Genomic DNA, 26,894 nt, shown 5'->3' on the forward strand with positions numbered 1-26,894 from the left:
AACTCTTTCCTGCACTCAGTCCCATTCATCTCCTATCTGACCAAGAATGTTACTCAGCTCTCAAGACACTCAGCCTTCCAGTCTGGGTCAAAGGGCTGCACAACTTTTTGAATTCTGCCATTGTGAAATAATATTGGTTACTCTATGTTAAAGGTTGTACTTTGGACATGTTAATCACGGAGATAAAATGGCAGTAAAAGGAATTAATTGTTCATTTTTTGAATATTGAGAATGGTTTGCAGCATTGGTCACAATTTTTTTTTCTTTTAGAGTATTAATAGAAATGCTTTATAACAGGGTTACTGTTGAGACAGAAATTGTAACATGATGAAAATGTTCAAAAATAATTCAGATGCACAAGGAAAAGACAGAGGAATGGAACCACACTGACAACTGCGACTGAAAAGCTAGTATCAGCACAGTTATGATACATCAAAATGCCTTTTCTACTGTAATTCCACAATTCTATAATCTGTTGTACCTGCACCATATTATTTATCAATAGTCTGAATGATGGGGGACCAACAGAAGGTCTTTGTGGAACTTTACCAAGCATCATTACCAGGCAAAGGCTGGTGGGTTTATCTATCCATTTTTAATCACATCTTTCTGTTATGGATCCATTTTTCGGTACAGCTCTCTGGGGACTGGAACAAATCTAAGCTTAGATGCTACCCAACGCTGCATTATTGACTTATTATCTTGTACTGATTTAGCAAGCAAAGCCGATATTTTATAACCATTTTGCACGAACAATGTGCTCATGTAATGTCAACTCAGTCAGATGTTACAGTATCACAATTATTGTGACTTGTGAGTAATCAGACCTCAGTAACAAGTGAAAATTAGCTCAGTTTTCAATTGTTTAGTAATGACGCTTGGCTCTGTTGTGGGTCCACCTTCATTCAAACTACTGATAAATAATAGAACAGGTACTCCTGATTATAGAATTATGGGTTTTCCAAACAAATGTCAGCAACACTTCCACTTTACTCTCTCGGCCGCATAAAAAGAGCAGAATGTGAAACAACAGCATTTTGGAATTGAACTGTCTTCTTTTTAAAGTTGCTTTGGTCATTTAGCTGGTATATGCTTTGGAACCAACTCTGTCAGCTGCTTGTCTTCAAAACAGCTGCCGGGTATTTTGATGCATGAAACAGAAATAGAATACTCAAGTGTATAGAACACAGAACATTACAGCGCAGAACAGGCCCTTCGGCCCACGATGTTGCGCCGACCAGTTAAAAAACAATGACCCTCTAACCTAAACCAATCCCTTTCCATCCATAAACCTATCCACGGATCTCTTAAACGCCCCCAAACTAGGCACATTTACAACTGCAGCAGGCAGGGCATTCCAATCCCTCACCACCCTCTGGGTAAAGAACCTACCCCTGACATCCGTCCTATAACTACCCCCCCTTAATTTAAAGCCATGCCCCCTCGTGCTAGCTTTCTCCATCCGAGGAAAAAGGCTATCACTGTCCACCCTATCTAAACCTCTAATCATCTTATATGTTTCAATAAGATCCCCTCTTAGCCGCCTTCTTTCTAACGAAAACAACCCCAAATCCCTCAGTCTCTCCTCATAGGACCTCCCCTCCATACCAGGCAACATCCTGGTAAACCTCCTCTGCACCCTCTCCAAAGCCTCCACATCCTTCCTATAATGTGGGGACCAGAACTGCACACAATACTCCAAGTGCGGCCGCACCAGAGTTTTGTACAGTTGCAACATGACGCTGTGGCTCCTAAATTCAATCCCCCTACCAATAAACGCCAAGACACTGTATGCCTTCTTAACAACCTTATCTACTTGATTCCCAACTTTCAGGGATCTATGTACACATACACCTAGATCCCTCTGTTCATCCACACTATTCAGAGTCCTCCCATTAGCCCTATACTCGACACATCTGTTATTCCTACCAAAGTGAATTACCTCACACTTCTCCGTATTAAACTCCATCCACCACCTCTCGGCCCAGCTCTGCAACCTGTCCAAGTCTCCCTGCAAACTATGACACCCTTCCTCACTATCTACCACACCTCCGACTTTGGTGTCATCAGCAAATTTACTAATCCACCCAACTATACCCTCATCCAGATCATTAATAAAAATTACAAACAGCAGTGGCCCCAAAACAGATCCCTGAGGCACACCACTCGTAACTGAACTCCATGACGAATACTTACCATCAACCACCACCCTCTGTCTCCTATCTGCTAGCCAATTCCTGATTCAATTACCTAGATTACCCCCAATCCCATACATCTGCATTTTCTGCAGAAGCCTTCCATGGTGAACCTTATCAAACGCCTTACTAAAATCCATATATACGTCAACTGCCTTACCCCCATCCACCTCTTTGGTCACTTTCTCAAAAAACTCAATAAGGTTAGTAAGGCACGACCTACCCGCTACAAAACCATATAGACTATCTCCAATCAATTCATTACTCTCCAAATAACTATAAATCCTATCCCTAATAATTTTTTTCTAAAACTTTGCCCACACAGAAGTAAGACTCACCGGTCTATAATTCCCGGGGAAGTCTCTGTTCCCCTTCTTAAACAATGGGACAACATTCGCTATCCTCCAATCTTCCGGCACTATACCTGAGACCAACGACGACCTGAAGATCAGAGCCAGAGGCTCTGCAATCGCCTCTCTTGCCTCCCAGAGAATCCTAGGATAAATCCCGTCCGGCCCACGGGACTTATCTATTTTCAAACCCTCAAGAATATCCAGCACATCCCCCTATCAACTGCAATACTGTCTAGTTTACACCCCTGTAACCCAGTGTTCTCCTCAGCTACATTTATGTCCCCCTGCGTGAACACCGAAGAGAAACATTGGTTCAATGCCTCTCCAATCTCTTCCGGTTCCACACACAACTTCCCTCTGCTGTCTGTAACTGGCCCCAATCTTGCCCTAACCAACCTTCTGTTCTTAACATATCTACAGAACGCCTTAGGATTCTCCTTAATCCTATCAGCCAAAGTCTTCTCATGTCCTCTTTTAGCCCTTCTTAACTCACTCTTCAACTCCCTCCTAGCCAATCTAAAGCTTTCTAGTGCACTACCTGAGACCTCAAGTCTCATCTGAACATAAGCCTCCTTTTTCTTTTTAACCAGCGAATCAACTTTTTTAGTGCACCACGGTTCCCTAGCTCGACCAATTCCTCCTTGCCTGACAGGGACATACATATCAAGGACTCGCAGTAGCTGCTCCTTGAAAAAACTCCACATTTCGGACGTTCCCAGACCCTGTAGTCTCCTAGTCCAACCTATGCTTCCTAATTCTCTCCTAATAGCCTCATAATTACCCTTCCACCAGCTAAAACTACTGACCCAAGGTTCACACCTATCCCTTTCCATCACTAAGGTGAACGTAACCGAATTGTGGTCACTATCACCAAAATGCACACCAACTTCCAAGTCTAGCACCTGGTCTGGCTCATTTCCCAGCACCAAATCCAATATAGCCTCACCTCTAGTTGGCCTATCTACATACTGAGTCAAAAAACCTTCCTGCACGCTTTGTACAAGAACTGACCCCTCTAACGAGCTAGAGCTATAGCTATTCCAATCAATATTATTAAAGTTAAAGTTAAAGTCCCCCATAACAATTACCCTTTTACTTTCACTCCTAACCAGGATCGTCTCCGCAATCCTTTCCTCAACCTCTCCAGAACTTTTAGGAGGTCTATAAAAGACTCCCAACAGGGTGACCTCTCCTCTCCTATTTCTAATCTCCGCCCATACTACCTCAACAGACAAGTCCTCATCAAACTTCCTCTCTGACACTGTGATACAATCCTTGACTAATAATGCTACCCCTCCCCCCCTTCTACCTCCTTCTCTGCTCCAATTGAAGCATTTGAACCCCGGAACCTGCAACAACCATTCCTGACCCTGCTCTATCCATGTCTCTGAAATGGCCACAACATCAAAGTCCCAGGTACTGATCCACGCTGCAAGTTCATCCACTTTATTGCGAATACTCCTCGCATTAAAGTATACACAGGGCAGGTGATGGATCTTTCGGTAGGAGAGCATCTTGGAAATGGTGACCATAATTCTATCTCCTTCACAATTGCGTTGGAACGAGATAGGATCAGGCAGGCTAGGAAGGTGTTTGTCTGGGGTAAGGGGAGATACGAAGAAGTCAGGAAGTTACTTGGACAAATAAACTGGAAGGAGGCGTTCTTAGGGAAAAGTACTGAAGGAAGGTGGCAGATATTCAAGGAATGTGTGTCTGGAGCTCTGAATGACAACGTTCCGATGAGACATGGGGGTTTTGGTAGGTCGAGGGAACCGTGGTGCACAAAGGCTGTGTTGAACCTAGTCAGGAGGAAAAGGAAGGTGTACAAGAGGTTCAGGGAATTAGGAGAGGTTAAAGATCTTGAGGAGTATAAGGACTGTAGGAGGGAACTTAAAAGGGAAATTAGGAGAGCCAGAAGGGGTCATGAGAAGACCTTGGCGGGTAAGATTAAGGAGAATCCCAAGGCCTTCTATAAATATGTGAAAGGTAAAAGGATAAGAAGAGAAGGGATAGGACCGATAAAAGGTGAGGGGGGAAAGGTTTGTGTGGAACCAGAAGAAATGGCAGAGGTGCTTAACGAGTACTTCGCCTCAGTATTCACAGTGGAAGCCGATCTGGGAGATTTTGTTATGGATTTCCAGCAGATGGAAAGGATTGAGTACGTGAATATTAAGGAGGAGGATGTGTTGGAACTTTTGAATTCCATCAAGGTAGATAAGTCGCCGGGACCAGATGGGATGTACCCTAGGATACTGTGGGAGGCGAGGGAAGAGATTGCAGAGCCCCTGGCGATGATCTTTGCGTCGTCAATAGAGACAGGAGAGGTTCCGGAGGATTGGAGGATTGCGGATGTAGTTCCTATTTTCAAGAAAGGGAACAGAGATAGCCCGGGAAATTACCAACCGGTGAGTCTAACCTCAGTGGTTGGTAAGCTGATGGAGAGGCTTCTGAGGGACAAGATTTACGAACATTTGGAGAGGTTTGACATGATCAGGAATAGTCAGCATGGATTTGTCAAGGGCAGGTCGTGCCTTACAAGCCTAGTTGAGTTCTTCGATAATGTGACTGAACACATTGACGAAGGAAGTGCCGTGGACGTAGTGTACATGGACTTCAGCAAGGCGTTTGATAAGGTCCCCCATGCAAGACTTCTTGAGAAGGTGAGAGGCCATGGGATCCAAGGGCCTTTGGCCTTGTGGATCCAGAACTGGCTTGCCTGCAGAAGGCAGAGAGTGGTTGTGGATGGGGCTTTTTCTGAATGGAGGTCAGTCACCAGCGGAGTGCCTCAAGGATCTGTTCTGGGACCCTTGTTGTTTGTCATTTTCATAAATGACCTGGATGAGGAAGTGGAGGGATGGGTAAGTAAGTTCGCTGATGACACGAAGGTTGGTCGTGTTGTGGATGGTCTGGAAGGATGCCAAAAGTTGCAGCAGGACATAGATAGGATGCAGGACTGGGCGGAGAAGTGGCAGATGGACTTCAACGCGGATAAATGTGTAGTCGTCCATTTTGGCAGAACCAACGGGATGAACGAGTACACTATCAAGGGCAGAAGTCTGAGTAGTGTTGAAGAGCAGAAGGATCTTGGGGTCCGGGTCCACAGGACTCTTAAATCGGCCTCGCAGGTGGAGGAGGTGGTCAAGAAGGCGTATGGTGTACTGGCCTTCATTAATCGAGGGATTGAGTTTAGGAGTCGGGAGGTAATGCTGCAACTTTATAAGACCCTTGTCAGGCCTCATTTAGAGTATTGTGCGCAGTTCTGGTCGCCTCACTATAGGAAAGATGTAGAAGCTATTGAGAGGGTACAGAGGAGATTTACAAGGATGTTGCCTGGACTGGGAGGCATGCCTTATGAAGTTAGGTTGAGGGAGCTGGGACTCTTTTCCCTGGAGAGACGAAGGTTGAGAGGCGACCTGATAGAAGTTTACAAAATGTTGAGAGGAATAGATAGGGTGGACTCTCAGAGGCTATTTCCCCAGGTTGAAATGGTTGCTACGAGAGGACACAGATTTAAGGTGCGGGGAGGGAGGTTCAGAAGTGATGTTAGGGGTAAGTTTTTCACTCAGAGGGTGGTGAGTGAATGGAATCGGCTGCCGTCAGTGGTGGTGGAGGCGAACTCGCTGGGGTCTTTTAAAAGACTTCTGGATGAGTATATGGGGTTTAATGAGATTGAGGGTTATAGATAGGTCTGTAGGTTGGTAGGTGTTGATGTGATCGGCACAACTCGTGGGCCAAAGGGCCTGTTTGTGCTGTAGTGTTCTATGTTCTATGTTCTATTTCAAACCCTGCTCCGCCCCACCCCCACGATGCCGTGCATTGCAGTCCCCATCTATGCCCCCCTCACTTTCACCCCCTCTACTCAGGATCCCACCCCCCCTCCGAATCAGTTTAAACCTCCCTGCATAGCCTTTGCAAATTTACCCCCCAGGATATTGGATCCCCTCTGATTCAGGTGCAGACCATCACTCTTGTAGAGGTCCCACCTTCCCCAGAATGAGCCCCAACTGCTCAAGTACCTGAACCCCTCCCTCCTGCACCATCCCCTCAGCCACGAGTTCAAACTTTCCCTCTCTCTATTCCGCTCTAAACTATCCCGTGGCACAGGCAAGAGTCCGGAGATAACCACTCTTTCTGACTTGGCCTTTAGTTTCCACCCCAACTCCATAAATTTCTGCTTAATATCCCCTTCCCTTAACCTCCCTATGTCATGCGTCCCCACATGAACTATGACTTGGGGTTGATCTCCCTCTCCCCTAAGAGTCCTGAATAGCCTCTCCGATACATCCCGGACCCCAGTCCCTGGGAGGCAACACACCAGCCCTGAGTCCCTACCATTACTTCCGACTCTCCTATCCGTCCCCCTAACTGTGGAGTCCCCAATCACTAGGCCCAATCTTTTACATTCCCTAACCACCTGAGCTTTCACAATAGGCTCACCCCCAGAGACCTGCTCCCTTTGGCTATCTCCAGTTGATTCCTCCTCAACTGTAGCCTCCAGGACCGAAAACCTATTTTGGAGGGGAACAGCCCTAGGGGATTGTCCCCCCAATTGCTTCTTTCCCCTCTTCCTGGCATTTACCCAAGACTCATTTCTAGAAGTGACTATCTCCTTATAACTCCTATCGATGTCCAACTCCTATCGATGTCCGACGTATAGTCTGGATTATATATATATATATATAATATATATAAAATATATAAAATATATATTGGATTCTAGGAGATAGTTTAGCCTGTAGTAAAGACATGGGGGAAGGGATGGGGAGTTCTCCCATCCCACCCGCCACAGGAATTGTAGAAGAGGAAGGAACCATGCAAATATGCAATGACCTCAGATGGGATTCTCCAGTTTTGGGGCGAGCGCAGCCAAAGAATCCTACTCATGGCTCTCTTGCGCAGAGGATTCTTGTTATGGAACAATAAAATGGGTCAGTTTCCCTAATTTGATCAGTTTTAGTTCAGTCATGGCAAAAGATCAGAGTCTAACTCCAGAGACTCGAGCGCATAATTTGAGATGACAAGTTCAACAGAGTAATGAGGAATTGCTGCAATGTTGGAGGTGGCATCTTTCTGATGAGACATTAAACGGAACAGTGACTTCACTTCAAAAAATATTTAATTGGCTGTAAAGTGCTTTGGGGAACATTGAGGTTGTAATAGGTTCTATTTAAATACAAGGAGAGAAATGAGAAGGATTTGTCAGCAGTGAATTGAATCTGGAGCACACTGTCTGAGGGGTTGGTGGAAGTAGGAAAGGGAATTTCGTATTTACATGAAATGGAGAAAACTGCAGGGCTCTGAAGGGAAAGAGTAGTGGATTGGGACTAAGTACCTAGCTGTTTCGAAAGAAGCAGCACATCATGAAGGGCTGAATGGCCTCCTCTAAATTTAGATTATTCCAGTTGAGTGAATAAATCAACTTTTCATTTGCTTTTTATGCTTTGGGTCAGGACTAATTACAAACAGTGCAGAAAGTTTGAACAATATAATTTTCTCTTGGAGATACTACAATAGGCTATTTTTTTGAATATATTTATCATATGTCTGGAATAAGAAATCTTAATATCCCCATTTAATATGTTCAAAAAAAATCAATTATTGTACTGTTAACAACAGAATAGAAAATGCCATTTGCAAATTTGACCTTAAGCATTGTTAGTGGCAGCTAAATATCTGGATTAATAGCTCCATCTACTGGATAGAGGCACTCACCTGATGAGTTTACTATCAAATAAACCTGTTGGATTTTCACCTGGTGTTGTGAGACTTCTTACTGAGTCAATGCAGCCAGGCATTTGGAAGAGAACCCCAGAGGCAGATATAAAACACAGTTTCAGAAAACAGCAATGATTATCTTATGGAATTCGAAAAGAGTTGCCACTTCTGTTGGGGGTTAGTTAAATTTGGGGGTAGTTAAATGTTTGGGGGTAGTTAAATGTTTTTCTTTTAATTCCTTTATACCCCCCCATTCACCTTTGACAACATTGCATCTAGTTTTAAATTTAGATTACTCCAGTTGAGTGAATAATCAACGTGCCTTTTTTTTAATAAGTTGGGTCAGCTCGAAAGAGGAATGGCGAATGAACGTTTGAACAATCTACTCTTCTCTTGGAGATACTTTGTCCTCTTCCAACACTGCTTAATTCACGATGTCTATATTTCTAACAGTTGGTTACCAACTTAAGATCACTGCGATTCATTTTAAAAGGGTTTAGAATATTAAAAGGTCAACTCGCTTTACTAAAAATCACACTTTTCCCTCTAATAATCTTTCTCCAAGCCTATAGTTTGCAGTTTTCTGGACTGGTGCAGAACGACTGAGGGAATGAGGAAGTTACTCAGAGCTTAGGAACATAAATACATTCCACAAACACCAACAATGATTCATAGTCCGTTTATGCAGACAAAGCCGCATATAGCAGCTTCTGTAAAGTAACATCAACATCTGTGTCAGTATTTATTCAATCTCCAATTTGCCATGAAAAGAGATTCTGAACTATACATTAGAATTCAATTATTTCCTTCAGCTGGTCAAGATATTGCAACACTTTCCCAAGGCACAAGAACAAAGAAAAGTACAGGACAGGAACAGGCCCTGTGCCAAACATGATGCCCTAACTAAAAAAAAACCTTCTGCCCTTACTCAGACCATATCCCTCTAATCCCTCCCTATTCATGTACTCATCCAGATGCCTCTCAAATGTTGCTAATGTGCCTGCTTCCACCACCACCTCTGGCAGCGTGTTCTAGGCACCAATCATTCTCTGCATGAAGAATTCCCCTGGCACATCTCCCTTAAACTTTTCCCTTCTCACCTTGAATCTGTACCCTGTTGTAATTGACACTAAAACTTTGTTAATTGGATTCAAGTCAACTACCATGCTGGGAAAATGCCTTTAAAGAACAGCAAAAGAAAAATCAAAAAATTAATAAATTAGGTTACAGATGATTTATATTGATGAATCTTTTGGCATTTCCATGGATTTTCTTTGCCTTTACTCCTCTTCTTGTGATGGCTACAATAGGGAGTACTGCTGCTCAGGTAGCACTACCAGAGTCTTCACAAATGCCTACAGCGTAACTTTTAGCTGAACTATTTTCCTTGATGAGATGGACTAAAGGCAGATGGCAGAATTCAAAGTGAGTCTTTTCCACGAATAGAGCTTACGTGCACTTACATATACTACACAGTTCAGAAACAATCCACTCCACTCCTGAGGTCGATACCCCATGAGTCATCTCCCATTCCATCTGCCCGATGTCAGCCTTCCAGCATACATTTCTAACCTGCACAAACAGCCTGATTGACAGGCTGGAGACCTGCTTCACAAGACTGAAGACCACAGGAGCAGATATGTGCACTGGAAGAATGAGATACATCCTCGTGAGGGTAGAGGAATCCAATGATGGCCAGATGTAAGGGGAGTCAGTCCAAAGGTGGACAGGAAATAGATCACAGGGTGGAAGGAGTAGGTTTTATTGGGTAGCTTGCTGCATCCACCGGAAATAAAGCTATCTCTCCTGGTACACAAGCAAGACAGGAACATTATGGATTCAGCCCTTTCCTTTGTCACTAACCAGATTTCCTTCAGCCTGGGAAATCTAACCTAAATGAACGAAAAATAGAATAGTTGTCAAAATGAAGTAATGCAGCCTCATTGTGATATTCAAATTACCCAAATATTCTGGAGAAGACGAGGCATCCTAAAGGATTACAGGAGTCAGGATAGTGGTGGTGGTGGTAGTCCTACCTAGTGGTAGGAGCTAGATAGCTGGAGCGTTCAACAGGGAGAACAGAAAGAACATTGGGTATTTTTACAGCCACCTTGAACCCCCTCCTCGCAATACTAATCTCCAAAAGTCCCAAACATGAGCGGGCAGACCCCGGGGACAGGGAGCGAGCGGGTGCAAGGGACAGAGGGCCTGATTTTACCATTTTCATTCTAAGTGCTGAATCTAGGCACAATTCAGATCCGACTTGGGAATCTGCTTTCAGCCCCCCACCCCCCACCTCAGACGCACTCAGCCTGAAAAAAAAAAGTCCCATTCGTACTGTGGGCAGGGCTTAGCGCACCCAAAACGATCAGAGCTCTGAACTGCGCGTGCGCAGTTGGAAAAAATTTTGAAAAAGCGCGCCCATGTCAGATCACTCCCGGGCCACATCAAGACAGATTCTCTTCCACTTACATGGTAGGTGATGGTAAGTGAGTGAGCACCCTGAGACTGGGAACAGCCAGATATAACAACACAGACTCTTGTGGTCATCTTTATTAATTACTCGTTTTTAAAAAATCATTAATTTCTTGCTTTGAAATTGTTTTTGTTTTGCTCAGTAAGTTCTTTTTTCCCTCCATACCTCAACTTCTTTTGAAATTCATGTTTAATATTGTGCCAAACTATCTTTCTGAAATTTGCTCATTGGGCCCTTGAATGAGAAAAAAAAAGTCAAGTGCACCCCTCAGCAAACAGGTTGAATAATCCGGTTCCAGGTGATCTACAACTCAGTCTAATACATATTCCAATGTCTTTCCAATCACGGACACTCAGCTGCCTGGTTTACAACTCTCAGGCTTTATTTTCTGTCTATGCTTTCGTATATGGAGAGAACATTAGCTGTTTATTAGACATTTTCTCCTCTCTATGGACTAAATACAAACTCACATCGCTGCTATCTCCTCCCCAGTTTCCATAGTACACATGGGTGTGTATATATCACCTGGAGGCTTTGTCCTTTCATCAGTTTTGCTAATTGGTCAATTACCTTTCTGCCTTTCTATCCCAGCTCTATTAATATTCTTTTTAAGCTCTTTCAGGAACGAAGCATCTATTCTGTTATCTTCAGCAAAAAGCTAAGTTGAAGTGTTTATTCAATGTTGCTTTGTTCTGGTCTATCTTGCTCATTCTTTCGTGACCCCCATCCCTCTTTTCATCTTCCTTTTGTTACTTCCCATCTGTAAAACAATTTATTATTTCTTTATAACTTGCACGACAATTTGATTTTGTGATTTATTTTGCCTTCCTGATGGTTTTAAAAACTTTGTTTCTAAGTTTCTCATGTTCTCTTTTGCTCTCCTCTCCTTCGGTATTCAATCCCTTGCATATCTTTTTCTTCAGATTCAATTTTCCCTTCTGTTCATTCATCGTGGTGTAATTCATCACAATTAGCTTGTCTTTAAGTGGGATATATTACCGTTTGAACTCTATTAATCAGCCCTTTAAAAAAAATTCCCATTGCCTTTCTGTTTTTCTATTTTTGAAGATTTTCTCCAGGTTCACCTTCTGTAGTTCCAGCCTCACTTCCTCCTAATATACTCTTTTCTAATCTATTGATTTGGGCTTTGCTCTGCTTATACCACTCTCAATGCTGATCTTGAACTACATCATGATTATTAAAGAGTGGAGCTCCATTCTGTCCAGCCCCTTGCCTTAAGCAAGGTGGATTAGAGAGCAAATCTTGCTGAGAAATGCTGAATAAGATCCAAGATTTCTGTTCCATAATCTTCCAGTCTGGTCCACATCAGGTCTGAGGGAGACGCAACCAACCAGTCAAGATGACAAAACAATTTTTTTTCTAAACTCCCAAAAGCAACTCGGCAAAAATGATAATAATGTAATCCTACCAAGCAAATGGCTCATCTCTGAGCAGTTGCTTTTTACAATTAAGATAAGTGCTATTCAAAAGGCACAGAACAATATGTAGGCCTTTTTTTAAATCTCTGAAAATGCCATTCAAACTAAAAAGATAATTGCTTGAATAAATATGCTGGCATGGGAAATAGACTGCAGAACAGGAAGTATAAAAACAGTTATGAATATTAATGGATTACTTGTTGTATACATTATCAAAGACAACATAAGTAGTGTATGCTGCATGCACATGGAATTTATTCTGCAGAAATGATAGCAACCCAAACAGAATCAGCTTTTTCAAGTAAATGAGCAATTTACTGGTTCTAACCAGTGGATAACCACAGCAATTTCCTCCCCATTACTGTCTGCATGGATAGCATTATAAATCAGTGGCTGTGGTTCATGTCATTTCTAAAACTCATGCACCCCTCAACAACCCCCAAAAGAAAACAAATGTCACCAACTATACAAATGGAGACAAAAATTCAACACCAAAATGAAGCAAAACAAAATCAGCGCTCAAAGCCATTTGACCTAATAGAAAGCTATCCCCAAAAGATACATGAACTTTGATTATCAATTGGCAATATAAGATTTTGATTAATGACTCTTCCAAGGTTGAAAAAAAATACATAACAGTAAAGCAAAAGCATCGGTCCAATTTAAAAGGTCAAGATTATTTTGGATTCTGAATGACTTTACAAAGTGGATGCTGAGAAGGTCATGGAATAAACAAAACACTAACATTCTCAGAATAAGCTGGTTACTCATCAACATTTTCCATGGCTACATGGTAATGGTCTACAACCACCCAAGAAAAACTTAATTAATGTAATTTACCCAGCCCAAAAAGATGTGGCCAGGGCATCTCGAGGTGCATTTTTACCCTGCGGTTTTGGAACCAAAGCAAAAACAAATATCCCACACAGTCTTTAGGTTTGCAAGAGAAATATGACAGGAGGCCACTAAAAGATTAAAAATCTCACGACACTCACTCTGTGTGACCCTGAAAGACATTCACCGAGTGTATTGAAGGGTCTCGAAAATCCCAGAGACGGAAGGTGGTGTCACGTGACGATGTTACCACAAGGCGCTGGGTCGGGTGAGTACAACAATGGGTTAATTCTTGGTCATGTCCTGACAAGGAGGAAGAAGCAAGATAGATTGCGCTATCAATTTATTTTCACAATATGAAATCAAAGTTGTACTTGCTTATCTTTTAAAATCCCAAGCAAGCCGCAGCCAAGTTCACATCTCATACCCATTTCTTTCGGAAATCACCAATGTGTGTTCTTGACCGTCGGTTTAGATGCAGAAACAAACGTTATCAAATTGACATTATCTCTGCTTACTGGCTGAAGCCATGCGTCTCAATATTAAAGAATTTCCAGAATAGAAATATCATTTAGCAGACAAGACGACAGAATTCAGGGAAAAAAAATCAAAGAACGCATTAACCATTCTGGAAACATTCTGAATTCAAAGAATTCCACAGCTTGACACAGGTTTCAAGGGGGATGAATTGCAACATTTTTTAAAAAGTTAAATCACGTAAAATACTTGACACAGAATGTACTCTACTAAATTGGCTCGCATTACTAAATATTACAAAAGCAATATCTATATACCTATCAGTTTCTCGCCGTCATCTTCTTGCTTATGTGATTCGTGTTTTACAACTGCTACCCGCAGATTGTCAGAAAGCACACACTTTGTGAAGAAAGCCCCCTCAAGAAATGGCATGAAGTTCTGTTCTGATCTAATGAATGGGAACTGCGTAGATAGTGTTCCTTACTGTGGAGTCATGTGGTGTAGGAAATTCTTCTTAAAATGTCAGCTCTCAGTCTACCTCAGTTTCAAAACACAAAGCATAACAAAATGGATCACCTGGTGGGGATTTGGCACGGGCAGGGGGGAGGCATCATCCAGCCGTGAACATCGGGCATTGATTAACTAGATTAAAATGAGCTAGAATACTCAGACACAGCACTTGGTTCTTAACTTGTGACACAGGGTACAGAAGTAGAGGGGGACAAGCTCTGTAATACAGCCTGTTCTGCTTTCTCCTGCACAAAATATATGTTCTGTGGAGTGCAAAGGTGAAAGAAAAACAGCAGAGAAAGGTACATAGGGAGAGAATCACTTAAGCATAGGAAAAGAAAGATCAATACAATGGTCCATTTTTCCCTTCCCTATTACAGTTATTGTACCACGGATACCGAGTGCCACAGGCCCTAGATGGCACGAAACATTTTAAATCTGACTTGTAAGGCCACTGACTCATAAATTTAACACTGTAGATTGCGTATAAAATATTGAAATTAATGTACTTTTCCAATAAAGTGACCAATTTATGCAGCTACTTCTTTTGTTACACTCCAGTGCATTTCCTGAATGCTGTACCATAGCAACTTTAGACATTACAAGCGCTGACTAGCGACAAAAAAAGACATCACTCTGGCAAGCAGTTTTTTTTTTCCCTTTAACATCTCAAAGCTTAGGTTTGCACTTTTAGCACAAAGATGTACGTCTAACTAGCAGTATACAGTTTCTTATATCTCGACTGTACCTGTCAGAGAGTGCACCAGCTCTGAGGTTTCCACATCATATAAGTTAGCCGTTCTGTCCCAAGATGCCGTGACCACCTGCTTGCCTCCAACAAGCCAGTCAGCAGCTATGACCACACCCTGGTGACTCTTGAGTGTAGTTGATGGAACTCGGATTGTTGGACTTTCACTGGGGCATTCTGCATCGCCTTCTGCTTCATCTTTGTCTGAGAAATCAACTTCTTCCTCCCCAGACATTTGCTACAATGGAATCAAGAGAATTAAACACAATCTGCAGATAAAATGCTGGACCCATGTGACTATCACCAACTTTTACAAATGCATTATAGAAAGCGTCCTTTCTGGTTGTATCACAGCTTGGAATGGCTCCTGCTCTGCCCAAGACCGCAAGAAACTACAAAAGGTCATGAACGTAGCCCAGTCCATCATGCAAACCAGCCTCTCATCCATTGACTCTGTCTACACTTTCTGCAGCCTCGGAAAAGCAGCCTGCATAATCAAGGTCTCCACATACCCCAGACGTACTCTATCCCACCTTCCATCAGGAAAAAAATACAAAATTCTGAGGTCACATACTAACTGACTCAAGAACAGCTTCTTCCCTGCTGCCATCAGACTTTTGAATGGGCCTACCTTATATTAAGTTGATCTTTCTCTATACCCTAGCTATGACTGTAAGACTACATTCTGCACCCTCTCTTTTTCTTCTCTACTTACGGTATACTTTGTCCCCATAGCGCGCAAGGAACAATACTTTTCACTGTACACTAATACATGTGACAATAATAAATCACATCAAATCAAATCAATAATGTAAGAACATAAGAAATAGGAGCAGGAGTAGGCCAACTGGCCCTTCGAGCCTGCTCCGCCATTCAATAAGATCATGTTTATTCAGCCTCTCCTCATAGCTCAACCCCCTCAACTCCGGCATCAGCCTAGTAAACCTCCTCTGCACTCCCTCCAAGGCCAAAATATCCTTGCATAAGTACGGCGCTCAAAACTGCACACAGTACTCCAGCTGCGGCCTCACCAATGCCCTATACAGCTGCAGCAAGACCTCCCTACTTTTATATTCAATCCCCTTCGCTATGAAGGCCAGCATCCCATTCGCCTTCCTGACCACCTGCTGCACCTGCAAGCTGGGTTTTTGCGACTCATGCACAAGGACCCCAAGGTCCCTCTGCACCGCCGCCTGCTGCAGTTTTTCTCCACGTAAGTAATAATCCTTCCTACCATTATTTCTACCAAAGTGGACCACCTCGCACTTACCAACATTAAATTCCATTTGCCATTTCCTGGCCCATTTGCGCAGCCTATCTAGATCCTTCTGCAGACTCTCCACAGCCTCCGCGCAATTTGCCTTTCCACCAATCTTGGTGTCATCAGCAAACTTCGACACCATACACTCGGTTCCCTCCTCCAGATCATCTATATAAATGGTAAATAGCTGAGGCCCCAGCACCGACCCCTGAGGCACTCCACTAGTCACCAACCGCCAATCCGAATAGCACCCACTGACCCCCACTCTCTGCCTCCTATTTGACAACCAATCCTCTATCCACGCTAACACCCTACCCCCAACTCCATGTCCCCTGACCTTCTGCAATAACCTCTTGTGAGGTACCTTGTCAAACGCCTTCTGAAAATCAAGAAAGACCACATCCACCGGCTCTCCTCTATCCACCGCCCTAGACACATCCTCATAGAACTCAGGTAAATTTGTCAGACACGACTTCCCCTTAACGAAACCGTGCTGCGTCTGCTCTATCAAGCAATTCCCCTCAAGATGCCTCGCTATTTCCTCCTTGATGACGGATTCTAACATTTTACCTACAACAGACGTTAAACTAACCGGCCTATAATTCCCCACTTTTTGCCTGGCACCCTTCTTAAACAACGGTGTAACATTAGCCGCTTTCCAATCTTCCGGCACTTCCCCGGAATCCAGCGACGTCTGGAAAATAACCACCAAGGCATCCACTATCACCTCCGCCATTTCTTTCAGAACCCTCGGATGCATTCCATCCGGTCCTGGGGACTTGTCCACAATCAGCCCCTCCAGTCTGTCGAGCACTACCTCTCTAGTAACAGTAATGTCATTAAGACCCTCCAGTCCTACCACCGTTCCAACTCTAACACCCGGCAAATTATTCACGTCCTCCTCCGTGAAGACAGAAACAAAAAAGTTATTCAAAACCTCAGCCATTTCCCCATCCCCTACCACTAAGTCCCCCTTCTCATCCTCTAAGAGTCCAACGTTCACCCTAGCCAAATGTAGAAGGAACTGAAGCAAAAAACAAAGAAAAATACGGCACAGGAACAAGCCCTTTGGCCCTCCAAGCCTGCACCGACCATGCTGCCCCGACTGAACTAAAACGCCCTTCCTTCAATGGACCACATCCCTCTATCCCATCCTATTCATGTATTTGTCCAGACACCCCTTAACAGTCACTTTTAGCAACTGGAGGGTTGGTGGTTGGGGTGGGAGGGGGGGGCGCGCACAAAGGATTCATTCTTCTGCTGTATGGAACAAGAAGCAAATAACTTTTCTAAACCTCTGCTGACAATTTCTTGAACGCACCCATGAAAATCATGGTGAAGTAGTTCAGGCAAACAATGAGAACCAAAAACATGCATAATATTTGTAAAGTTATGGTAAAACTTAACATGGACAAACCCCCTCTCCAGACTGCCCTTCTTTTTCTAGGCCCCTCCTCAGTGGAGGATAGATAATATTCAAAATGATCTAGTGATTGATCAAATCTACTTCAGGTCGGTCAGCACTCTTCAAACAAGTTTAAAATTACGGACTAATCAAAATATGCTTCTAACGGAATCAGTCACTTGTTATGCTGCATACAGAGCTCTACTTTTATTTTGTGTATCTTTTGGTACTTAATTCCCAATCAAAAATCCAATTCAAATCATTTTCAAGTTGACTAGAAAGGCCATTCCTCCTATCTTGGGCTCAATTTAACAAGATCCAAGCTGACAGGATGAGCCATTACACCCCTTCCAGAGCTTGATCTGAGCTTCATCTTAGCCAAAAGGCCCAGGTGGCTTTTGTAAAAACTGCTTCAAGTGAAGCCTCAGTATGACCTCGTTGGTCAAGATCAGGTGCAGGATCAAAAACTACACTTGACCTTAGCCAAAAGGCCAATGCTGCACTTGGTTGAAGTCATTAGGTTGCATTTTAGCTTCATTTGAAGCAATTTTTAAAAGTGGCATCTTGGCCTTTTGGCTAAGATGCAAATGAGATCAAGCCTTGGAGGGGCAGCTATGCCTACTCCAATCAGCTTGGATCATGTAAATCAAGCCCAAGACAGGAGGTGAAGCCCTGTCTTGTCAGCTTGGATCGGGAATGTCTCAACTTGTTCAGACTCTAAATTGGACTTGATTGGATTGAATTGGAATAAAAATTTTAAAAAAGCCGAGAAGCGATAATAGAGCTTTACCTAAAACCAACAAAACTGAATCAGAATTTGCATAATTTCAAAGAACCTGCCAAAAGTTGTATCTCCCCACTGCCCACTTTTTCTGATAGCCTTCATGATAATATGAGGAAAAGTTCAGCTAATTTTTCTTTTGACTTCACTCCGCCTTAGGGTTTTCTTAAATAAAATTCAAATGCTTCATCTATCTACAATACAATTCAAGCTGTGAGATTAAAAAACTACTTGCTAGTGTTCCATGCTCACACAAGACATACTGATGCAGCTTTTTATTTCTTGGGGCATGATTTTTCATAGCACCAGGAGTTCAGTGCCCCTTGTGACAGAAATCAGTGCAACAGTTAAGTGGCTCATGACATCACTTCTGCTTCCATCCGGGAGGAAGTCCTGCTTCAGAGAACTGCTAGTCAATCAAAAGCGAGCAGCTCTCTGCTTCCAACAGCGGCACCAGGAGTGGCGGTGACTTCTGGGACCACATCCAGTCGCCAGCAAAGATCATCACTGGAACAAACTGGTGGGGGTGGAATGGAATGGTGCACAGGTTGGGTGGGGAGAGAGCAGACCTTGAGAGGGGAGCCACTAACACACCCAGTGATCTGTAAAGGAGATGCCCACCCTTCCTCATCAAGAGATCAAGTACAACCTCGGGGTGGATCCTGTCGGATGGTTCCCTGAGCAGACTGTCAGTGTCATCTGGCAGAATGCCTCATCACCAGAACTTACAAGCACCAAGATCTGGCATGGCTGGTGGTGAGAAGGGCACTCCCCGTCAGATCCTTCATGCACGCTCGATGTTTCGACATCACCGCACGCTGCCCTCGAAGTGGCTGCGGGGCTGATGAGACGGTTGCACACCTCCTTGTGGAATGTGCCTTTGCAAAGAAGGTCTGGAGTGAGATGCAATGGTATTTGTCGAGGTTCGTCCTGAGCAGCTCGGTGATGCAGGACTCTGTGCTCTACGGGCTGTTTCCGGGGACGCACACGGAGTCAAATATCAACTGCTGCTGGAAGGTCATCAATTCGGTGAAGGACGCACTTTGGTCCGCCCGATACTTGCTGATCTTCCAGTTGAAAGAACTGTCCTCGACTGAGTGTTGCAGATTGGCACATTCCAAGGTCCAGGACTACGTGCTGACGGACGCGCTGAAGCTTGGAGCAGCTGCTGCAAAGGCACAATGGGGAAAGGCCACACTATAAGGCCTTTTAACGGAGGCAGACCGAGGGCCCGGGAACTGCAGAATTCCCTCGACCTGCGTAACTGTGTGCCAATCTGAGCAATAATGGCACACAGTAATTTTTGAGGCATGTAAATAGTTTTTAAGGTTTGAAATGTTATGACTGTAATTTGTATAGAACTGTAAAAAGTTTTAATTCTGCACTGTTTGCAATTCGAAAACATGTAGATTTGCAATGGTTTACTTGAGATTTTTGAGTAAAGTATATTTTTGGAAACAAAGTGGTTCGGGAAAGGCCACACTGTAAGGCCTTTTAACGGAAGCAGACCGAGGGCCTGGGAACTGCAGAACACCCTCAAACTGCACAATTCAAAGACATGTAGATTCACAATGGTTTATCTGAGATTTTAACAAATAAAGTATATTTTTTGCAAAAAAATCTGGTTCCCAGATGGAAAATTGCAGGGGGCAATAAAGAGGTCATTAACTGGCCTCCTGTGGGCCACAATTGGTCCAAGGCCAGCTGGGCCACGCGACCTCTACCCCACTGCACATAAAAGTGGGGTCAGGGGCAGGTGGGTAGGTGCCAGGAAAGGCACACATCATGCCTGCACCCTGCACTTGCCTGCCAACCCATCCCTGGGATAGCATAGAATTCTGTCCATGGAATTTCACAAAGACCTGCGGTTTGACAGATGCGTGGAAATTGGAAGCCAAATAGATCAAACTTTCTAGTTCAGACCAACTGCAGGAAAAGACACCCTTTTCTCATCTTCACATGTCCATCTCTAACTCTTTCCTCCCTTCCTTGATCTCTCTAGATCCATTTGCTCTCAACCAATGTTTAGTATAGAAACATGGAAAATAGGTGGACTAGGCAATTCGGCCCTTCGAGCCTGCACCACCATTCAATATGAACATGGTTGTTCGTGTATTTTCAGTATCCCAATTCTGCTTTCTCTCCATACCCCTTGATTCCTTGAGCTGCAAGGGCCAAGTCCAGCTCCCTCTTGAGCATATCAACTGAGCTGGCCCTAATAGCTTTCTGTGGTGGAGAATGCCACAGGTTCACAACTCTGTGTGAAGTTGTTCTTTCTCATTTCAGTCATGAATGGCTTACCCCTTATTCTTAGACTGTGACCTCAAGTTCTGGTGACCCCAGGTTCGATTCTGGCCTCAGGTCACTGTTTGTGTGGAGTCTACACATTCTCCCCATGTCTGTGTGGGTTTCTTCCAAGTGCTCCAGCTTCCTCTCTCAGTCCAAAGATAGGTTAGGTTGATTGACCATGCTAAATTGCCCTAATGTCAGGGACACTAGGAGAGTAAATATGTGGGGATACAGGAATAGGGCTGGGGTGGGATTGTTGTCAGTGCAGTATCGATGGGCCGAATGGCCTCTTTCTGAACTGTAGGGATTCTATGATTCACTCTCCATATTCAACGGATCATCTTCCACCATTTCTGTCAACCTCCAGTGATGTGAAGTTGTAGTGTTCTTTACATTCAATTATTTGTATCACCAAAAAATGGGACAATTCGAAGAATGTGCAAACGTATGAAGGCATATAAATTAATTACTTTTAACTTCACAAAGTACATGGTTACTCACGTTTGAATCAACCACAGGCTGCGGGATGGGCAGTTGAACTATGTATCGCCAGATATGAGCCGTCTGATCTCCAGATGCTTAGAAAACAAAAAGAAGTAGTCTAAGAAATCTATCTACACAACACAGTTTTGGTCATATCAAACTAGCCACAAACAAAACATGCACGGAAAAACTCAGCAGGTTTGGCAGCACCTGTGCAGAAAGAATCGGAGTTAATGTTTCGAGTTCTGAAGAAGTCATACTATTGCGAAACATTAATTCTATTTCTCTCTCCACAGTTGCTGTCAGACCTGCTGAGTTTTCACAGCATTTTCTGTTCTTGTTTCAGATTTCCAGCATCCACTGCCTTATTTTGCTTTTACAAATAACTGTCACTTTAAGACTAAATAAGAAGCCTTCGCATTACTAGGCTTATGAAGCCTTCCAACTTCTTGGGAGTAATTTGGGAACAATGCAACATCTCCAGCTCCTTCAAATTCGGAGCAGTTATTAAATTATTAAACAGCGAATTAAAAGCAATTCAAAAGCAGCAAACAATAGATGCCAATATCTCCAACGATTTAAAGAACGTAACTATTTCTCATGAGTAAAATATTTGTTATTTTCAAAATATATCAGCAACTGCTGACAAAATAATGCTGAAATAATAGCTAGCATTCAGAAACAAGGTCCAAATTTAACGCTGCTCTATGTGTATTATCAGTCATGAAACAGCGCCATTTGCTTCCAAATTCAATGTTGGAAACTGAGACTCATTAGTTCATATGGTTCCGATGACAACTTCTGCAAAACTTGCACTGCAGGACCACATAATGGGCTGAATTTTATGCTCCCCTGAGGGGGTTTGAAGGCAGAGAAGGCTCATAAACCTTGACCTTCCCGCTGTCTTCACACCTGTCTTCGTTTTACAGGGGCAGTAGGGATAATGGATGGCACCCCCTGCCCTTGGGTGTAACAAGTGGCCAGTTAAGTGTAGTGGAGGGAGGCTCCTGTGAAGCAGAAAACCCAACAGCTTTTACTGTACAGGCTGCTGTCAAATAAAGGTGTGGTATCTTCTTTGGGAGTGCCCCCTCCCCAACCCCAACCCTCCCCAAATCTTTGTCCACAACCACAAGGTCACATCTCATCTTTTACTCTCATCCCTTTGGTCTCCCAGCCTGCCACCACTCCCATTCACCTACCTCACTGGGGCCTCCCAGACAGACCCCACCAATACCCTAGACTTAGCTCAGTCTGACCTCCATTACTCCCTCTTCTTCGGATTCTGGCTGTAGATCCAGCGGTGACCATTGCTTAAACCTGATGTTGCTGGGATTATAGAGCTACCAGCCTTTCCAATTGGCTGGCAGCTCTCTGGGGGGGGACTTCCTCCTCAGATGTCTCATCCTGAGTCAATTAATATCCTCCTGAACGTAAAGTGGCTGCTGGGCAGCTGCGTTTTGGTAAGTGGGCTCCTCACCAAGCTTTGAGTAGGAAAGGGGTGGGGAACACAGTGCCCATGACAACCAGTCTAACTGTACCATACAGGATCAACCTGAAATAACTGACAGGTGATTGGAATATCAGTAAAATTTTACTTCATTTTATTGCACCATGTTTTACAAAAAGCCTCAATTAAAACTAAACATTCCTCCAGTGAGAAGATGTACCAACAGCTCCCTCTTTTGGCTCCTCTCTAACACTAATCCATATTCACAGTGAATTGCAGCTGCCAAGAAAATTCTAAAACATTCTGAATGTTTTTTCTCCTTCTTTTGGCATCATCTACACAGTTGGATGAAAATCACAACTGCATTTAAAAGCCCTTGCTGCTCAGAATCAAATTCCTGTGAGTGTGACTTTCTATTTCCCATACTGGTCTTCTTCCTGAGGTTATCACTGGGCATCAATTTTATAATGTGGGTCCAAACCTACCAGGAACTTCACTGACTGCCCAAACTGCTATGCATGACCCTAACCAGTAGAAAGAAACTCACATTCCATCAACATTACCTGGATTGTCAATAAAGACAAATGTTGAGGTTGAATTAGTAATTAGAAAGGCAAATGCAATGTCAGCATTCATTTCAAGAGGACTAGAATACAAAAACAGAGATGTACTGCTCAGGCTTTAAAAGGCTCTGGTCAGACCACATTTAGAATATTGCGAGCAAGTATCTAAGGAAGGATGTGCTGGCCTTGGAGAGGGCCCAAAGGAGGTTCACAAGAACAATCCCGGGAATGAAAGGCTTGACATATGAGGAGTGTTTGAGGACTACGGGTCTGTACTCAATGGAGCTTAAAGGGATGGGGGGGTCGCGGCATCTCATTGAAACTTACCAAATTCTGAAAGGCCTGGATAGAGTGGAAACGAGAAGGTGTTCCCCTTAGTAGGAGAGACTAGAATCTGAGGGCACAGCTTCAGGGTAAAGGGGTGGCCCCTTAGAATCAAGATGAGGAGGAATTTCTTCAGCCAGGAGGAGGTGAATCTGTGGAATTTATTGCCACAGAACGCTGTGGAGGCTAAGTCATTGAGCGCATTTAAGACATCAATGGATAGGTTCTTGATTGGTAAGGGAATCAAAAGTTACAGGGAAAGGGCAGGAGAATGGTGTTGAGAAACATATCAGCCATGATTGAATGGCAGAGCAGAGTTGATCGGCTGACTGGCCTAATTCTTCTCCTATACCTTACGGTCTTAATCTAGTTTGCCAGTCAGGATCCTAATATTACCCAGCCTTCACTCCACATCGCTTCTGATCTTCATTTTATTGCACCATGTTTTACAAAACGCCTCAATTAAAAACAAAAATTCCTCCAGTGAGAAGATGTACCAACAGCTCCCTCTTTTGGTTCCTCTGTAACACTAATCCATATACACAGTGAATTGCAGCTGCCAAGAAAATTCTAAAACATTCTGAATGTTTTTTCTCCTTCTTTTGGCATCATCTACACAGTTGGATGAAAAGCACAACTACATTTAAAAGCCCTTACTGCTCAGCATTAAATCCCTCTGAATGTGACTTTCTATTTCCCATACTGGTCTTCTTTCTGAGGTTATCACTGGGCATCAATTTTATGACGTGAGTCCAAACCTACCAGGAACTTCGCTGACTGCCCAAACTGCTATCCCTGATTCTAACCAGCAGAAAGAAACTCACATTCCATCAATATTACCTTGATTGGCAATAAAAGGCAAATGTTGAGGTTGAATTGGTAATTAGAAAGGCAAATGCAATGTCAGCATTCATTTCAAGGGGACTAGAATACTAGCTGTGCTATCACGAGACATGATTAGTGCAGCGCTCCAAGGAACAGGGTCTTGAAAAGTTATTCACGGCTTTTGCTGTATGAATATTCATCACTGAGTTGCTTTACTGAGACAGTTCTATACGAATTGTGCAAGATGGGCAAGTTTCATACCTTCAATTTACAGACATAAGGACAGAAAAGTAGGCATCAAACCTGTACTGTACCCCGTACAGGCCAACTGTCTGAAGCCAAAATTCACAGAATTTTGACGCAGAAAACTTAATTGAGTAAAGACTGCTGCACTGTTATACTGATAAGTTCAAAACTGTAATCATCTGGTTCATAGCATGACTAACATTGTCCAACATTCTAAACACAATTATACATACTGTACCTGTGAGAGCTACCTGTTCTGACGGATGGAACTTGATTGAATTCACTAAAGAAAGAAAAAGGAAATAAAAGACAATGAATGTATCTAAAGTCCCTAATATACAGTAGTTAACATTTTATGCAAAGGGATCACTCTGCCTGTGAAATTTTTTTCCCCACTTCCATTTCTTATTGGTTTCCTCATAGCATGCACCATATGTAACCTTATGTCAACCTATTTTTCAATCTTCCACCATTGTTTAAACCAATTTATTTGGAAACTGTTTACTTAGAAATATATGAAAGCAACTCATAGGAACATAAGAAATAGGAGCAGGAGTAGGCCATCTAGCCCTCTGAGCCCGCCCCGCCATTCAATAAGATCATGGCTGATCTGTCATGTCTCAGTTTCACCTTCCCGCCCTCTCCCCATAACCCTTAATCCCTTTGCCTATCAAAAACCTATCAACCCGCGTCTTAAATATATTTAGCGAGGCAGCCTCCACCACTTCAACGGGCAGAGAATTCCAGAGATTCACCACCCTTTGAGTGAAGAAGTTCCTCCTCAACTCCGTTCTAAACCGCCTCCCCTTTATCTTGAGGCTGTGCCCTCTAGTCCTACTGTCCTTTCTGAGCGGGAAGAGTCTCTCCACCTCTATCCTATCCATCCCATTCATCATCTTATATGTCTCAATGAGATCTCCCCTCATTCTTCTAAACTCTAACGAGTACAAGCCTAGTTTATTCAGCCTCTCCTCATAGCTCAACCCCCTCAACTCCAGAATCAGCCTAGTAAACCTCCTCTGCACTCCCTCCAAGGCCAAAATATCCTTGCGTAAGTGCGGCGACCAAAACTGCACACAGTACTCCAGCTGCGGCCTCACCAGTGCCCTGTACAGTTGCAGCAAGACCTCCCTACCTCTACATTCAATCCCCCTCGCTATGAAGGCCAGCATCCCATTCGCCTTCCTGACCACCTGCTGCACCTGCAGGCTGGGTTTTTGCGACTCATGCACAAGGACCCTGAGGTCCCTCTGCACCGTCGCATGCTGCAGTTTTTCGCCACGTAAGTAATAGTCCTTCCTACCATTATTCCTACCAAAGTGGACAACTTCACACTTGCCAACATTAAATTCCATTTGCCAGTTCCTGGCCCATTCACCCAGCCTATCTAGATCCTTCTACAGACTTTCCACACCCTCCACACAATTTGCCGTTCCACCAATCTTGATGTCATCAGCAAATTTCGACACCATACACTCGGTTCCCTCTTCCAGATCATCTATATAAATGGTAAATAGCTGAGGCCCCAGCACCGACCCCTGGGGCACTCCACTAGTCACCAACCGCCAATCTGAATAGCACCCATTGACCCCCACACTCTGCCTCCTATTTGACAGCCAATCCCCTATCCACGCTAACACCCTACCCCCAACTCCATGCCCCCTGACCTTCTGTAATAACCTCTTGTGCGGCATCTTATCAAACGTCTTCTGAAAATCAAGAAACACCACATCCACCGGCTCTCCTCTATCCACCGCCCTAGACACATCCTCACAATAAATTCGTCAGACACGACTTCCCCTTAACGAAACCGTGCTGCGTCTGCTCTATCAAACAATTCTCCTCAAGATGCCTCACTATTTTCTCCTTGATGACGGATTCTAACATTTTACCTACAACAGACATTAAACTAACAGGCCCATAATTCCCTGCCTTTTGCCTGCCACCCTTCTTAAACAACGGTGTAACATTAGCCATTTTCCAATCTTCCGGCACTTCCCCGGAATCCAGCGACGTCTGGAAAATAACCACCAAGGCATCCACTATCACCTCCACCATTTCTTTCAGGACCCTCGGATGCATTCCATCCGGTCCTGGGGACTTGTCCACAATCAGTCCCTCCAGTCTTTCGAGCACTGCCTCTCTAATAACAATAATGTCATTCAGGCCCTCCACTCCTACCACCTTTCCATCGCTAACACCCGGCAAACTATTCACGTCCTCCTCCGTGAAGACCGAAACAAAAAAGTTATTCAAGGCCTCAGCCATTTCCCCATCCCCTACCACTAAGTCCCCCCTCTCATCCTCTAAGGGTCCAACGTTCACCCTAGTCAGCCTCTTCCTTTTTATATATTTATAAGAACTCTTACTATCCTTTTTTATATTAAGCGCTAGCCCAGCTTCATAGTTTATCCTACCCTTCTTTATCAACTTCTTCGTCATTCTTTGTTGACATTTAAACCTCTCCCGATCCTCTTCACGCCCACTACTCTTAGCTACTCTAAACGCATCCGCTTTTAATTT

The 26,894-nt window shown here is 43.7% G+C and overlaps 1 protein-coding gene across 4 annotated transcripts in view; it reads right to left on the bottom strand.

Moving 5' to 3' along the window:
* wdr37 (WD repeat domain 37) overlaps window positions 1-26,894 on the bottom strand; it is a 141,604-nt gene that overhangs the window by 26,747 nt on the left and 87,963 nt on the right. For all 4 annotated transcript variants that reach the window (XM_080212547.1, XM_080212544.1, XM_080212549.1 and 1 more), the window contains 4 exons: window positions 24,610-24,654; window positions 20,985-21,061; window positions 14,748-14,985; window positions 13,174-13,315 (listed from right to left, as the gene is read on the bottom strand). In XM_080212547.1, coding sequence (XP_080068673.1) covers window positions 13,174-13,315; window positions 14,748-14,985; window positions 20,985-21,061; window positions 24,610-24,654 — 502 coding nt within the window. The remainder of the gene's footprint in view (window positions 1-13,173; window positions 13,316-14,747; window positions 14,986-20,984; window positions 21,062-24,609; window positions 24,655-26,894) is intronic.

The sequence above is a fragment of the Carcharhinus amblyrhynchos genome, chromosome 2 (genome assembly GCF_965287045.1).
Source record: "Carcharhinus amblyrhynchos chromosome 2, sCarAmb.v2.hapA, whole genome shotgun sequence".
In the NCBI taxonomy this organism is placed as follows: domain Eukaryota; kingdom Metazoa; phylum Chordata; class Chondrichthyes; order Carcharhiniformes; family Carcharhinidae; genus Carcharhinus; species Carcharhinus amblyrhynchos.